The sequence below is a fragment of the Anomaloglossus baeobatrachus genome, chromosome 9, assembly GCF_048569485.1.
Source record: "Anomaloglossus baeobatrachus isolate aAnoBae1 chromosome 9, aAnoBae1.hap1, whole genome shotgun sequence".
Taxonomy (NCBI): domain Eukaryota; kingdom Metazoa; phylum Chordata; class Amphibia; order Anura; family Aromobatidae; genus Anomaloglossus; species Anomaloglossus baeobatrachus.
Window position 1 is genome coordinate 204,478,321 of NC_134361.1, and position 16,970 is coordinate 204,495,290.

General features: G+C 50.1%; 1 protein-coding gene across 1 annotated transcript in view; it reads right to left on the minus strand.

Annotated features, from left to right (window-relative positions):
- The window catches only part of COL27A1 (collagen type XXVII alpha 1 chain), a 347,486-nt gene extending 330,747 nt beyond the window's left edge, over positions 1-16,739 (minus strand). The window contains exon 1 of the mRNA XM_075324295.1: positions 16,409-16,739. Within this exon, the coding sequence (XP_075180410.1) occupies positions 16,409-16,461 (53 nt within the window). The 5' untranslated portion in view covers positions 16,462-16,739. The remainder of the gene's footprint in view (positions 1-16,408) is intronic.
- Positions 16,740-16,970: the final 231 nt, after the last annotated feature.

Sequence of the window (16,970 nt, forward strand, 5' to 3'; positions counted from 1 at the left end):
CCCATACTAGTCCCCGCTGTACTACAGTCCCCATACTAGTCCCCGCTGTACTACAGTCCCCATACTAGTCCCCGCTGTACTACAGTCCCCATACTAGTCCCCGCTGTACTACAGTCCCCATACTAGTCCCCGCTGTACTACAGTCCCCATACTACAGTCCCCGCTGTACTACAGTCCCCATACTACAGTCCCCGCTGTACTACAGTCCCCATACGACATTCCCCGCTGTACTACAGTCCCCATTCGACTGTCCCTGCTGTACTACAGGCCCCATACTAGTCCCCTCTGTACTACAGTCCCCATACTACAGTCCCCGCTGTACTACAGTCCCCATACTAGTCCCCGCTGTACTACAGTCCCCATACGACATTCCCCGCTGTACTACAGTCCCCATTCGACTGTCCCTGCTGTACTACAGGCCCCATACTAGTCCCCTCTGTACTACAGTCCCCATACTAGTCCCCGCTGTACTACAGTCCCCATACTACAGTCCCTGCTGTACTACAGTTCCCATACTACAGTCCTCGCTGTACTACAGTCCTCGTGCTACAGTCCCCATACTAGTCCCCGCTGTACTACAGTCCCCATTCGACAATCCCCGCTGTACTACAGGCCCCATACTAGTCCCCGCTGTACTACAGTCCCCATGCTACAGTCCCTGCTGTACTACAGTCTCCGCTGTACTACAGTCTCCGCTGTACTACAGTCCCCGCTGTACTACAGTCCCTGCTGTACTACAGTCCCTGCTGTACTACAGTCCCTGCTGTACTACAGTCTCCGCTGTACTACAGTCCCCGCTGTACTACAGTCCCCATAGGACTATATGCTCCCATATTTACAGTTCCCGCTGTACTACAGTCCCCATGCTACAGTCCCTGCTGTACTACAGTCCTCGTGCTACAGTCCTCTCTGTACTACAGTCCTCATGCTACAGTCCTTATACTATAGTCCCCACTGTACTACAGTCTCCATACTACAGTCCCCGCTGCACTACAGTCTCCATACTACAGTCCCCGCTGCACTACAGTCTCCATACTACAGTCTCCGCTGCACTACAGTCCCCATACTACAGTCTCTGCTGCACTAGTGTCCCATACTACAGTCCCCACTGCACTACAGTCCCTATACTACAGTCCCCATAATACAGTCCCTATACTACAGTCCCTGTACTACAGTCCCCATAATACAGTCCCCATAATACAGACCCCGCTGTTCTACAGTCCCTATACTACAGTCCCTGCTGCCCTACAGTCCCCGCTGCATTATAGTCTCCACACTACAGTCCCCATACTACAGTCCCCGCTGTACTACAGAGACTATAGTCTATACTGTTCAAAAGTCCTATATAGTCCATTTAGACTTGTGTAACAAACAAATTATTTTTTTTTCAGGCGCCTTCTTAAGATCTCCGTGACCTAAATTTGAGGAGGGACAAGGGCAACATAGGAACCAACAAAAAACGGCTTTACAGCTGGGTGATGACAGCTGGCATGGAGGGCCTGGTAGTCGGACTTGTGAGAAAAATCAGTTATCCAAAAACGGAATTAACCTCTAAAATCCTGAAGCAGCCGTCATAATCTCACAGAATTGTACCAGGGCTACAAACACAGGGAGACCTGTCGTCCGCAGACTTTGTAAGAAACCATTTTTATTTTTTTTTTTAATTGCAAAATAGCGTAAAATATCCATAAAATAAATAAAATAAAAAATAAATAAAAAAAGAAATAAAAAAAAGAAAATTTAAAAAATAAATTTAAAAAAAAAAAAAAAAAAAAAAAAAAAAAAAAATCGCAAATCAATGGGTCACGCTAGAAACCAGAAAAAGGTTGTAGCCCTTTATTCACACGCCTACACGCTCATTCATGAAAATATGCTGCAACAAGAACGTAGCCGGGGAATGGTGCCACATTTTACACAGTGATGGTGGAAGGGAGGAGAGGGCTGATGGCAAACACGGGGGTCTTTGAAGTGGGAGGCTCGCAGTTTGAACCCTGGTGTCACCTCAGTGTCACTCCAGCTCCTTGTGTAGCACCGGCTACCAAACATTAGGTAGTAAGCGGAGATCTGTTGTGTCTGTCAATCCCACCATTTATAGCCCACGGCCATGACCAGAAGTGTGTGAGGACACTGCTGGATGGGGTGAAAGGTAAATACCCTGCGGCGGTCACACAAAGCTTCCTACACATAGCTAAGGGGTATTTCATTTCAGTGCAAACAGACACCCCCACTGGATTAAGACCACCTCTGCACTGCTTTAAAATACCATCGCTGCGATGGTTAAGTACTACGCCTGGGGCTTTTATGAGATTTTATTGATCTGCAAACATTGGTTTTGATTGATAGGCTTCAGTTCCACTTATCGCCATCTATTGGAGACATGATCTCAACACATCTTACTTTAAAACACTACATTTAAGCTTCTAGGGCACTTTAAGGAGGACTCACCACTTGCCATAAATATGTAATCTTTATATTTGGTGTAAATGCCGCTGTTCTCCTGAATCCGGCGCCATTTTTCTTTTCTTCCTGCGCCTCTCCGTTCCCGAGATATCGCCCTCTCTTCCCAGTATGTAAATCTAGTCTGTTAAGAAAAAGGGGTGTGGCCCACAAGAAAAGAGTGAGGGCCACGCCCACTTGATAAGACTAGATTTACATACAGGAAAGAGAAAGCCATATCTCAGGAACGGAGAGGCGCAGGAAGAAAAGAAAAACTACGCCGGATTCAGGAGAACAGCGGCATTTACATCAGTTAAAAGAATTACATCTTTACGGCAAGTGGCAGATCCCCTTTAAGACATGGAAGCTGGTCACCCCTATGTATGGAGCATCAAAGGAGAAGATGGAGAAAAGGGTTAACCACCCGTATTGCCGTGAAGAATCCAAAGGACTTGTAAAGTTGACCAGTGATTATATTCAACACGTTTCGGAGCGGCATATTTTGATACAGCAGCTGTAAATTTAGTATATAGCGCCATATTTGCCTTATTATGCACTGATCGACCATAACACTAAAAAAGCACAACACTTCGTACTACACCCCATTGAAGTCCTATAGATTTTCAGTAACTTGTGCTACAGAAGTTGTTCTGTAGGATCAGACAGGCTAGCTTCATTTGCCACTAGCATCAATGAGCCTTGGGCACCCATGATTTGGTCACCCAGCTAGGGTATAGACTGGCATTAGAAGAGGTATATTTTTTTAATTGGGACACATAATGGTTGACTGGGCAAAAGGTGCTGATTATCTGGGGGTTGGATTCCGTAAAAATATACCAAATCATACTCACCTGTTGTCATCCTCATGGATTTAGGGTAAGCCATCAATGATCCATGCTGGAACTGGAAGTGATGACTGCCCGTTCAACGCAGCACATGACCACTGATGTGCTCAGGTGACTTGTACTGCTTCATCGGAAAACCATCCAATGAATTTAGTTGCTTGTGATAGGCTGCAGCGGTCCTATAGCTGGTTCAATGGTGATATAATGATGTCACGCTAGGTACGGGAAGTAGAAAGCGAATGGCAAAAGGGAAGGGAAACCCTGTGTCTAGGGAGGGGAAGATGTTGACCTCTCATCAAACCTACTGCTGGTCTATGGGGTCCGTCACCACCCTAGATAAGTTCTGCACCTATGCGCCAAGCAGGATACCTGACCCTAGGTATCCCTACTGCTGGTCCCTGGGGTCCCTCACCACCCTAGATTGGTTCCTCTCCTATGCGCCAAGCAGGATACCTGACCCTAGGTATCCCTACTGCTGGTCCCTGGGGTTCCTCACCACCCTAGATTGGTTCCTCTCCTATGCGCCAAGCAGGATACCTGACCCTAGGTATCCCTAGTGTTGGTCTCTGAGGTCCTTCACCACCCTAGATCGGTTCCTCACTTATGCACCAAGCAAGATACCCGACCCTAGGTATCCCTAGTGCTGGTGCCTGGGGTCCCTCACCACTCTTGACTGGTTCCTCTCCTATGCGCCAAGCAGGATACCCGACCCTAGGTATCCCTAGTGCTGGTCTCTGGGGTCCCTCACCACCCTAGATATGTTCCTCACCTATGCACCAAGCAAGATACCCAAGCCTAGGTATCCCTAGTGCTGGGCCTTAAAAAGGGAACAGACGGGATGAGCTTTTTTGTCAACCCCGCTAAACACTATAGAAGACACAAGTAGGACACACAGGGGGAAAACCATGAACTACCAACTACTTAGCCACAGATGACGCAGGCAGAAGTTCAGCAAAGTTGGAGTACAAGCCACCTGCTTGCAACCTCAACTTGAGTGAACTGAAAATATCACCAGCATCAGTCCAAGGAAGGGGTATTTAAGCACTAAGAGAATACTGATAATCAGCAGCTGGGTGGAAGGAGGGCTCCTGCTGGGTCCAAAAGGAGGAGAGAAGAATACCAATTAATACTGACAGCAGGAACAATAGAAAGTCAGGGAGCATTCTGCACAGCCAAACACTATGACCTTCTATGGCCAGAAACCATATGACCGTCACTCGTGACAGATGATCGCATCTTTTGCATAGGCGGTTTAGTGAGGTGAAAGCAGGTGATCAATTTCGATATTTTTCAGAATACAAACACCAGGTAACAAGCACCTTTTTGCCTGGACAACCCCTTTAAGTATAGGTTATTGATTTATGGCAATTCTTTTCCTCCTGGAGAGGTTGGAGCTTTCTAAATAGATATAGATAAGACCATGTAGGAAGAGATAAATGACTCCATAGAGAGGGCGACACTTTTACAGGGGCTTTCCATTATGGGTTATCTAGGGGGGTTCTGCAACACACATCCAATTTTTTCACAACTAGCTGAAAAGTCGATTACATAAAAGTGGTTGTTTAAAACATCTGTTTTTTATATTATGGGTTTTTTTTTTCTTGTTTCTTTAGCCAAAAAACAGTCAGTCTTCCACAGTACCCACTGAGAGGCAATGTTGTAATGATTCTCAGGCATGATGCCTATCAACTTTGGTAGCTCATTCATCTCCCTGCTGCCGTGACGTGACCCCTTGGAGGCTGAAGTATTAAAGGGGTCATCCAACTCAAAAAGTGGTCAAAAACAGAAATATAAAGTATTAAAGGTGATTACTTTATTAGCGAGTGGCCAGAACTGTGTGTCTGAAGGGGGCTGGCTGCTCATTTTGATTGCAAAGCCAGCCCCCTTCTCTATCATGGCCGATACAAGGATGGAACCCCAGAATTGTATTGGATATTGCCACTTTTTTTTTTTAGAGAGGGAAGTTGTTGAGTAAAGCCCAAAGCCAGCCCCTCCTCTGTCATGGCCAATGCATAGATGGCAATATCCGATACATAGATGGAACCCCACAGAATTGTATCAGCCATTACAGAGAAGGGGGCTGGCTGTGGGCTTTCCAAAACCAGTTCCCTCTATAAAAAAGTGGCAATATCCGATACAATTCTGGGGGTTACACTTTTTTTTTTTTTTTTTTTTTTTTTTTTTAGAGAGGGAAGTGGTTTTGGAAAGCCCAAAGCCAGCCCCCTTCTCTGTAATGGCCGATACATAGATGGAACCCCAGAATTGTATCGGATATTGCCACTTTTTTTTTTACAGAGGAAAATTGTTGTGGAAACCCCAAAGCCAGCCCCCCTTCTCTGTAATGGCCGCTACATAGATGGCAATATCCGATACATAGATAGAACCCTCAGAATTGTATCACCCATTACAGAGATGGGGGCTGGCTTTGGGCTTTCCAAAATCACTTCCCTCTATAAAAAAAAGCGGCAACATCCGATACAATTTTGGGGGGGTCAACTTTTATTTTTATTTTTTTTAGAGAGAGAGGTAGTTTTGTAAAGCCCAAAGCCAGCGCCCTTCTCTGTAAAGGCTGACACATAGATGGCAATATCCAATACAATTCTGGGGGTTCCATCTATGTATCAGCCATTACAGAGAAGGGGGCTGGCTTTGGACTTTCCAAAACCACTTCCCTCTATAAAAAAAAAAAGTGGCAATATCCAATACAATTCTGGGGGTTACACGTTTGTTTAGAGAGGGAAGTGGTTTTGGAAAGCCCAAAGCCAGCCCCCTTCTCTGTAATGGTTGATACATAGATGGAACCCTAGAATTGTATAAGAAAAGCCAAAAAGCCAGCCCCCTTGTCTATCATGGCCAAAACATAGATGGTACCCCAGAATTGTATCAGATATGGCCACTGTTTGTAGAGAGGGAAATAGTTTTGCAAAGCCCAAAGCCAGCCCCCTTCTCTGTTATGGCCGATACATAGATAGAACTCCAGAATTGTATACGAAATTGCCCCCCAAAAGTGCTCACAGGTGATAGCAGCGGCTCATTCCCTTCCCAAGTAGACGGAGGTATTGTGTGTACTGGGGTTCATCCAAAAGCTAATAAAGGTGTATGTCCGAGCACTTATGGGGTCACATCCACTACATGGGTTGGGATGCGCTTTGATAAGTGTCTGGAGCGGTTTTTCAGTGCGGACATATGATATACATTTTTCGATGGCCATGCAAATAGCATGAATGCCCATATACACGCAAACAATAAAAGGCGACATACAGATTGGCACCATGCCTGGCCTTCATAAAGGACCTCCATTGTGTCCTTTCAGGATGGACAGTGAGATAACGTGGGAAGGCAGATAGCCTGCGACCGCCCGGGCCGCTCTATAGGTTACTGGCCCATACGACCCCAGAGTATGTTATACAACTACAAGTCTCAGCATGAGCCAGAAAAACATTCCAGGGGTCCTCGGGTCGAAAAAATGACAAAAAGAAGTATAATTAGATCCACGTCAAAACATGGGGGGGACGTACAAAAGGCCGATCAGTAAATATGGCTCCAGGAACAAGATCCGTATCATCAAGGAGGAATCTATGCTGGCGATAGGGGTAACCTTCCTTCTACGACACAGGCGCCGGGTGTCGATATGTCCACATTGTATAGATACTTCCCCTACTTTGCTATCACTACTGAGACGAGGTCACTGCAGATTTTTACAAGGGACCTCGTCATTGGGGTCCATAAAATTGGTCATCAACTCTTACTAATGGAGGTCCAACCAACCTCCACAAATGAAGAGGAGCCACATCCCCCTTACTGTTTATCAGGAACAGCACCAACCAATTAGTAGTGGCTGCTCCTGGTATTACAACTGCACTGCAATACCAGGGGCAGCCACCACCAAATGTGCGGCGCTGTTACAGTGATGAGAATGATGGTCTTATTGGAGCATCGAGGCGTCTTCTGCCAGAAACTGGACCCCCCACTAATCTGATATTGATGGCCTCATTATTGGGGTCTATAAAATTGGTCTTACCGATGGAGGTCCAACCAACCTCCACGAATTAAGAGGAGTCACATCCCCCTATTGTTTATCAGGAACAGCGCCAACCAATTAGTAGTGGCTGCTCTTGGTATTACAACTGCACTGCAATACCAGGGGCAGCCACTACCAAATGTGCGGCGCTGTTACAGTAATAGGAATGTTGGTTTCATTGGAGCACCGAGGTGTCTTCTGACGGAAACTGGACCCCCCACTAATCTGATATTGATGGCCTCATCATTGGGGTCCATAAAATTGGTCTTACCGATGGAGGTCCAACCTACCTCCACGAATGAAGAGGAGCCACATCCCCCTTACTGTTTATCAGGAACAGCACCAACCAATTAGTAGTGGCTGCTCCTGGTATTACAACTGCACTGCAATACCAGGGGCAGCCACCACCAAATGTGCGGCGCTGTTACAGTGATGAGAATGATGGTCTTATTGGAGCATCGAGGCGTCTTCTGCCAGAAACTGGACCCCCCACTAATCTGATATTGATGGCCTCATTATTGGGGTCTATAAAATTGGTCTTACCGATGGAGGTCCAACCAACCTCCACGAATTAAGAGGAGTCACATCCCCCTATTGTTTATCAGGAACAGCGCCAACCAATTAGTAGTGGCTGCTCTTGGTATTACAACTGCACTGCAATACCAGGGGCAGCCACTACCAAATGTGCGGCGCTGTTACAGTAATAGGAATGTTGGTTTCATTGGAGCACCGAGGTGTCTTCTGACGGAAACTGGACCCCCCACTAATCTGATATTGATGGCCTCATCATTGGGGTCCATAAAATTGGTCTTACCGATGGAGGTCCAACCTACCTCCACGAATGAAGAGGAGCCACATCCCCCTTACTGTTTATCAGGAACAGCACCAACCAATTAGTAGTGGCTGCTCTTGGTATTACAACCGCACTGCAATACCAGGCGCAGCCACTACCAAATGTGCGGCGCTGTTACAGTGATGGGAATGATGGTCTCATTGGAGCACCGAGGAGTCTTTTGATGGAAATTGAACCCCCCTACTAATCTGATATTGATGACCTAGCCTAAACATCAATATTCCTGTCCTGGAGATCCTGCATTTGTGACAGTCATGCCCCCAATAAATTCTCTTTGGTGGATCATGCATGCTATTTTAATAAAGGCAGCTCCCAAACACTGATCTCCAGGACTAGAAGGATCAGATAGGCTAAAATACACTGAGCTGAGTCCTATAGTCATAAAAGTGTCATCTCTGTGTATCTGGACACCGTCAGTCTGTCTGTCCGTCACCCAATCAGTGCAAAAGTAAAGGCCTCATCCTCACATCCCACGCTGGTGAACTACAAATTCCACTATCCCACCAGGGATATAGTTAAAAAAAATAATGGAAAACTCTGGTAAGGACCATAGGACGCACGGCTCATCCCCAGACTACGGCAGTCAGGAATGAATGACAGCCTGGAATCCGTCCGCTGGCTGGCGACATACCAGAATGAAGGGTTAATCCTTGCCCTGTGGGTGGCTAGGGGTTGGGGCAGGCAGGGGTAGGGGTGTGTGGCACACTTCACAAGGTGGGATCCCCTCCGGTCTAGGTGTGCGATCCATGGCTGTGGGGAGTCTGCTAATTACCCAGCGCATCTTCCCCGGCGACTATTAGGAGCTATCACTGGGGCTTGCAGAGGTTTGAGCCGTCGGCCCTCCCTTCCTATCTGGATGTAGCAGAGCTGAGGTTGTCATGTGTGATATCCGAATGTACGGGCATAGTGTGCGGTCTACCCATGGGTTGTATATGTGACGGATTTTCATCCATGCAATTTTACATCACAGAAGCGCCATTGCGGGCGATCCTTCCGAAAATAAAATCTATGGCGTAAATTTAATGGAAATCTGAAATTTACTTGGCGGCGGATCACCGAGTATTTAGGCCGAAATAAAGTTCCATTTCTACATCCAAATTTATGGCGCCATTTGCACAGTGGAAAAGTCATATGGGAGTGTATATTTATCCGCATGGACCCCAGGTAGGAAGAATCTATTTTAGTCCACATTTTACGGATGTGACGGGCCAGTTTCTTATTAACGTCTGAACCTGATTTGTGTAAGCTCCGAGGCTCTGTAGGCGGATGGGGAGCTGGTCCTGCGAGGGATTGACTAAACTGACCTCAATATAGACCATGGGTCTACAGACACCATAGCAGGAAGCTTTACCAAGAATCAGCAAAAACACTAATGCATGCCCTCATCAACTACCGCCTGGACTACTGCAACCTCCTGCTCTCTGGCCTCCCTTGTAACACTCTTGCACCCCTACAATCTATCCTAAACTCTGCGACCCGATTAAACCCACCTGTCCCCTCGCTTGTTCCTGGCCTCGCCACAGTGCATGCCCTCATCATCTCCCACCTCGACTACTGCAACCTCCTGCTGTATGGCCTCCCTTCTAACACTCTCACACACCTCCAATCTATCCTAACCTCTGCTGCCCAAATATATCAACCTCTCCCCTCACTAGTTCCCGGACTCGTCACAGTGCATGCCCTCATCATCTCCCGCCTCGACTACTGCAACCTCCTGCTGTATGGCCTCCCTTCTAACACTCTCACACACCTCCAATCTATCCTAAACTCTGCGGCCCGACTAATCCACCTCTCCCCTCACTAGTTTCTGGCCTCGTCACAGTGCATGCCCTCATCATCTCCTGCCTCGACTACTGCAACCTCCTGCTCTCTGGCCTCCCTTCCAACACTTTTGCACCCCTCCAATCTATCCTAAACTCTGCTGCCCAATTAATCCACCTCTCCCTTCGCTATTCCCCAGTCTCTCCTCTCTGCCAATCCCTTCACTGGCTTCCCATTACCCAAAGACTCCAGTTCAAAACACTAACCATGACATACAAAGCCATCCACAACCTGTCTTTTCCCTACATCTGTGACCTAGTCTCCCGGTACCTACCGGCACGCAACCTCCAATCCTCACAAGATCTCCTTCTCTACTCCCCTCTTCTTACAATCACATACAAGATTTCTCTTGTGCCTCCCCCATACTCTGGAACTCTCTACCTCAACACATCAGACTCTCACCTTCCGTGGAAACCTTCAAAAGGAACCTGAAGACCAACCCCTTCCGACAAGCCTACAACGTGCAATAACCGCAGTCCACTGCAGCTCCGCACAACCAGCTCTGCCCTCACCTACTGTATCCTCACCCATCCTGCCTCAGTCCACTGCAGCGCCGCACGACCAGCTCTGCCCTCACCTACTGTATCCTCACCCATCCTGCCTCAGTCCACTGTAGCGCCGCACGACCAGCTCTGCCCTCACCTACTGTATCCTCACCCATCCTGCCTCACTCCATTGTAGCGCCGCACGACCAGCTCTGCCCTCACCTACTGTATCCTCACCCATCCCCTATAGACAGACCTTGTGGGCAGGGTCCTCTCTCCTCCTGTACCAGTCTGTGCCTTATATTGTTCATTATTATCAGACTCTCCCCTACCGTGGAAAGCTTCAAGAGGAACCTCAAGACCCACCTCTTCCAACAAGGCTACAACCTACAATAGCCCTCAATCCAGCACACCACTGCGCAACCAGCTCTGTCCTCACCTATTGTACCATCACCCATTCCCTGTAAACTGTGAGCCCTCACGGGCAGGGTCCTCTCTCCTCCTGTAGACTGAGCCCTCGCGGGCAGGATCCTCTCTCCTCCTATAGACTGTGAGCCCTCGCGGGCAGGATCCTCTCTCCTCCTGTAGACTGTGAGCCCTCGCGGGCAGGGTCCTCTCTCCTCCTGTAGACTGTGAGCCCTCGCGGGCAGGGTCTCTCTCCTCCTGTAGGCTGTGAGCCCTCGCGGGCAGGGTCTCTCTCCTCCTGTAGGCTGTGAGCCCTCGCGGGCAGGGTCTCTCTCCTCCTGTAGACTGTGAGCCCTCGCGGGCAGGGTGTCTCTCCTCCTGTAGACTGTGAGCCCTCGTGGGCAGGGTCTCTCTCCTCCTGTAGACTGAGCCCTCGCGGGCAGGGTCTCTCTCCTCCTGTAGACTGTGAGCCCTCGTGGGCAGGGTCTCTCTCCTCCTGTAGGCTGTGAGCCCTCGCGGGCAGGGTCTCTCTCCTCCTGTAGGCTGTGAGCCCTCGCGGGCAGGGTCTCTCTCCTCCTGTAGACTGTGAGCCCTCGCGGGCAGGGTGTCTCTCCTCCTGTAGACTGTGAGCCCTCGCGGGCAGGGTGTCTCTCCTCCTGTAGACTGTGAGCCCTCGTGGGCAGGGTCTCTCTCCTCCTGTAGACTGTGAGCCCTCGCGGGCAGGGTCTCTCTCCTCCTGTAGGCTGTGAGCCCTCGCGGGCAGGGTCTCTCTCCTCCTGTAGACTGTGAGCCCTCGCGGGCAGGGTCCTCTCTCCTCCTGTAGACTGAGCCCTCGCGGGCAGGGTCCTCTCTCCTCCTGTAGACTGAGCCCTCGCGGGCAGGGTCCTCTCTCCTCCTGTACCAGTCTGTTTTGTACTGTTAATGATTGTTGTACATATACCCTCTTTCACTTGTAAAGCGCCATGGAATAAATGGCGCTATAATAATGAACAATAATAATAAAGACAAATGACATATTGAGCTCTGCTACATCTATGCCCTGAAATTAACACTCACACGCAACCGTTTTTTGCATTTATATACTATGGAGAGCAAAAAAAAGATGATCTGCAGAGCACTTGCCTCATCGGACGTCACTTTCAGCTCCTGCCAGTGACATATACAGTAGGGATTAAAGTGTCACCCGGGGAAAGTGTTGAATGACTGATCCTTACTTGCTGTTCCGTCTGTGGGGGCTGAGAGCCGGAGCCCCCTGGAGCACAGCCTGCGGTGCAATTTAAGGTTTAAGTGTTCCTCCTGTCGGCGAAACACTTGTCATTAATTTATGGTCGAGATCATCCCGTCATCCGATGTTGCCAAGTATCGAGGACAAACCCGGCAGCAAGGGGCAGACGGAGCCGAATAGACACATTTCATTCGCTAAGGTTTCCTTTTTTTGTGTTTATATACAAATATATACACATCCTACATATATTGGGATTAGCGCCATCCCCGAATTCTCGAAAGGAGCAGCTGTCCCTAAAATATACACAATGCTCCTCTATGAGGCGGCAGGAAACCGCTACGTGGGGCGCGAGGGAGCCTTTATCCGCACTGTAAGAAGGATCAAGAGTTTTTCATATTCACGGGATTAGAGGACTAAGAGGATATGGGACCCGGAGTCTCGTCTGGGACGGCGCACGGTTCACACGGGCTCGATCCGCAATGTTAATCTCATCCACAGGGAACTAATTGTTGGGTAATTATAGGAACCCGAAGGTAAATGACTAAACTCGGCGATATCCATGATATCCCCTGGGAAAGCCGGCCGGGATGGGGGGGGGGGGGAAACACTAACTTGTGCCTGGTCGCGTATAAAAGTTAATCCTTCTCCCTACAGAAGTGATTACTGAGTTCAAAGCTTCATGGGACGGAGAGCAGAAATGTTTACGTTGGAGACTTTTTCGCCGGCGGTGTCGGTAATTTCCAGAGTTCAGATTGGGTTTGTATTGATGGCATGACCCTGCACGTACGCTGCATCCCCCCATACTGCTGCATATGGCCGGGTGGGCCAGTGTCCAGGACATTTCACCCCCAGGACATCCCTTGTATCACTGAGCGCATACCAGGCTTTCCACTCAGCCCATTTATACACACATTATACTGGTTTAGAGCGGAGGACCCCAATGTTCAGAATTCAGCATTTATTTGCAGAAACGCTAATTCTTCCAATCTGAAAAAGAATAGTGTATGAAGGGTGCTATGAGGGCACACACACGCTATAGGAGAGCGAGCACACGCTATAGGAGAGCGAGCACACGCTATAGGAGAGCGAGCACACGCTATAGGAGAGCGAGCACACGCTATAGGAGAGCGAGCACACACACAAGCTATAGGAGGGCACACACACGCTATAGGAGGGCACACACACGCTATAGGAGAGCGAGCACACACGCTATAGGAGAGCGAGCACACACGCTATAGGAGAGCGAGCACACACGCTATAGGAGAGCGAGCACACACGCTATAGGAGAGCGAGCACACGCTATAGGAGAGCGAGCACACGCTATAGGAGAGCGAGCACACACGCTATAGGAGAGCACACGCTATAGGAGAGCGAGCACACACACGCTATAGGAGAGCGAGCACGCTCTATAGGAGAGCGAGCACACGCGCGCTACAAGAGAGCGAGCACACGCGCGCTACAAGAGAGCGAGCACACGCGCGCTACAAGAGAGCGAGCACACGCGCGCTACAAGAGAGCGAGCACACGCGCGCTACAAGAGAGCGAGCACACGCGCGCTACAAGAGAGCGAGCACACGCGCGCTACAAGAGAGCGAGCACACGCGCGCTACAAGAGAGCGAGCACACGCGCGCTACAAGAGAGCGAGCACACGCGCGCTACAAGAGAGCGAGCACACGCGCGCTACAAGAGAGCGAGCACACGCGCGCTACAAGAGAGCGAGCACACGCGCGCTACAAGAGAGCGAGCACACGTGCGCTATAAGAGAGCGAGCACACGCGCGCTATAAGAGAGCGAGCACACGCGCGCTATAAGAGAGCGAGCACACGCGCTATCAGAGAGCGAGCACACACGTGCTATCAGAGAGCGAGCACACACGCTATAGCAGGGTACACATGCTATAGGAGAGTGAGCACACACACGCTATAAGAGGGAACACACACACGCTATAGGAGAGCGAGCACACGCGCTATAGGAGAGCGAGCACACACACGCTATAGGAGAGAGAGCACACACACGCTATAGGAGAGCAAGCACACACACGCTATAGGAGAGAGCACACACACGCTATAGGAGAGAGCACACACACGCTATAGGAGAGAGCACACACACGCTATAGGAGAGAGCACACACACGCTATAGGAGAGAGCACACACACGCTATAGGAGAGAGCACACACACGCTATAGGAGAGAGCACACACACGCTATAGGAGAGAGCACACACACGCTATAGGAGAGAGCACACACACGCTATAGGAGAGAGCACACACGCTATAGGAGAGAGCACACACGCTATAGGAGAGAGCACACACGCTATAGGAGAGAGCACACACACAAGCTATAGGAAAGCGAGCACACATGCTATAGGAAGGCTAGCACACAGACACGCGCTATATGAAGGCACACGAGCTACACGAGGGCACGCGCACACGAGCTATACGAGGGCACGCGCACACGGGCTATACGAGGGCACGTGCACACGAGGGCACGCGCACACGAGCTATACGAGGGCACACGAGCTATACGAGGGCACGCGCACGCGAGCTATACGAGGGCACACGAGCTATACGAGGGCACACGAGCTATACGAGGGCACAAATACACTACACATCTGGTCCAATGGGTGCAGTCTGTAAGGGATACGGATAAAAGGATCCTAACTATGATCCCGGTGAGTGCTCTGGGTGCTATTACCGACATCACATACAGTAAAGAATCCTATACATATTACATATAGGACGCACGTGGTCCTGCGGATGCTATATGTAAGGAGTACATAGTAGGTGGTCCTTTGCATACACCGTCACTATACAGGGGTCCTAATGAGTGCATACAGGGGGTATACAATACACAGATAACACATAATATGTGTATTAGTGCAGTCTGTAAGGAACAATGCACACACCTTATACCACACACTATTAGTGCAAGAAATGTTCAGTGGGTTCCTATACATGTGACATACACTAATGCGCTATATGGACAAGGGACCTTCTGTGCACTTTGTAATGGATCCTATGTACTCACCGTGACCACACATAGGTCTCAATAAGTGCACACAAAATAGGATGCAATAGGTAGGGATCTCATACATGACATCCACTGTAAAAAGGGACACTCAGTAGGGATCTTATACATGACATCCACTGTAAAAAGGGCATTAGTAGGGATCACATATACATAATATGTACTAGAGAAAAGACATTCAGTAGGGATCCTATACACATGACATCCCTATACATGGGCATTCAGTAGGTATCTTAAGCACAAGCCTTACATCATAGGTCCCAGTCATCCCCTTAGCCTGGATCCCACACACTGCAGTCCCCTGTGGACCCCCCTGTACAGTACCATGCTGCCCCCATGCACACCTCCCGTACAGTTCCATTCCATCCCCCCTACACCACCTGTACAGTACCATGCAGCCCCCCATGCATCCCCTGTACAGTACCATGCTGCCCCCCATGCATCCCCTGTACAGTACCATGCTGCCCCCCATGCACCCCCTGTACAGTACCATGCCGTCCGTCGCTGCACCCCATGTACAGTACCATACAGCCCCCCCTGCACAGTATCATACAGCCCCCCCTGCACAGTATCATACAGCCCCCCCATTGGCTCCTGAAAAGTACCTGGCAGCACCCCCTGCACCCCAGTATAGTACCTTGCCGCCCCCCTGTAAAGTACCATGCCAGCTCCTGTCTCCCCTGTACAGTACTATGCAGCCCACCCCTCCTGCACCCCCGTACAGTAACATGCCACCCCCGTGAACCCCCGTATAGTATCATGCAGCCCGCGTACAGTACCATCTGCCCCTCTGTACAGTACAATACCACCACCCTCATACAGTGCCATGTCACCCCCCTGCACAGTACCATGCAGCCCCACTGCACCCCCTGTACAGTACCATGCAGCACCCTCATACAGTAACATGCCAACCCACTGCACCCCCTATACAGTGCCATGCAGCCCCCGTGCACCCCTGTACAGTACCATACCACCACCCTCATACAGTACCATGTCACCCCACTGTACAGTACCATGCAGCCCCACTGCACCCCCTATACAGTGCCATGCAGCCCCCGTGCACCCCTGTACAGTACCATACCACCACCCTCATACAGTGCCATGTCACCCCACTGTACAGTACCATGCAGCCCCCCTGCACAATACCATGCAGCCCCACTGCACCCCCTATACAGTGCCATGCAGTACCCCAATATAGTAACATGCCACCCCCTGCACAGTACCAACCAGCCCCCCTGCACCCCTCTGTACAGTACCATGCCGCCCCCTTCCTCCAGCTGCCCGTACTCACCCCCTGGACGCGGCTGCTCTGATTCTGGAGCCCGGGACAGATACCGGCTCCATCACGGTTACTTCATTCTTTCGGTCGGGGGCTTTACGTCCATCGGAGTGAGCGCATCAGGTCCCGCAGTGGGCACCCTGCAACCCCACATACGACTGCTGCAAGTGCCACTCACCCCCCTGGGACTCGGCATGTACCTTGGGAGGGGGGCAGTGGGCAGGTCTGGGGTGAGCTGGGACCCATGGCAGGCTGACCCCTGGCAGAGCTCTGTGCACCCCCTCTTCTTACTTTAGGGGGGTCCTTGCCCTGCCTGCACACGGAGATTCCTCCCTGCTGGACCCGAGGCTCAGGGAAAGGAAGGTTCAGAGCAATGCACGGGATCTAATACAGCCGGAGACCCCGCGCCAGCGCCCCTGCTGCCCTCTAGTGGCCACTCGTCACCACTGCATCCGCATGTGAATTCTCGGCTCCAGAACCAAACTCTTTTCTAACTGCTTACACTTTTTTCTCTGGAGTCACCTTCCACCTTTCTCCTTCCACCTTCCACTTTCCACCTTCCCCTTGGTCCTTC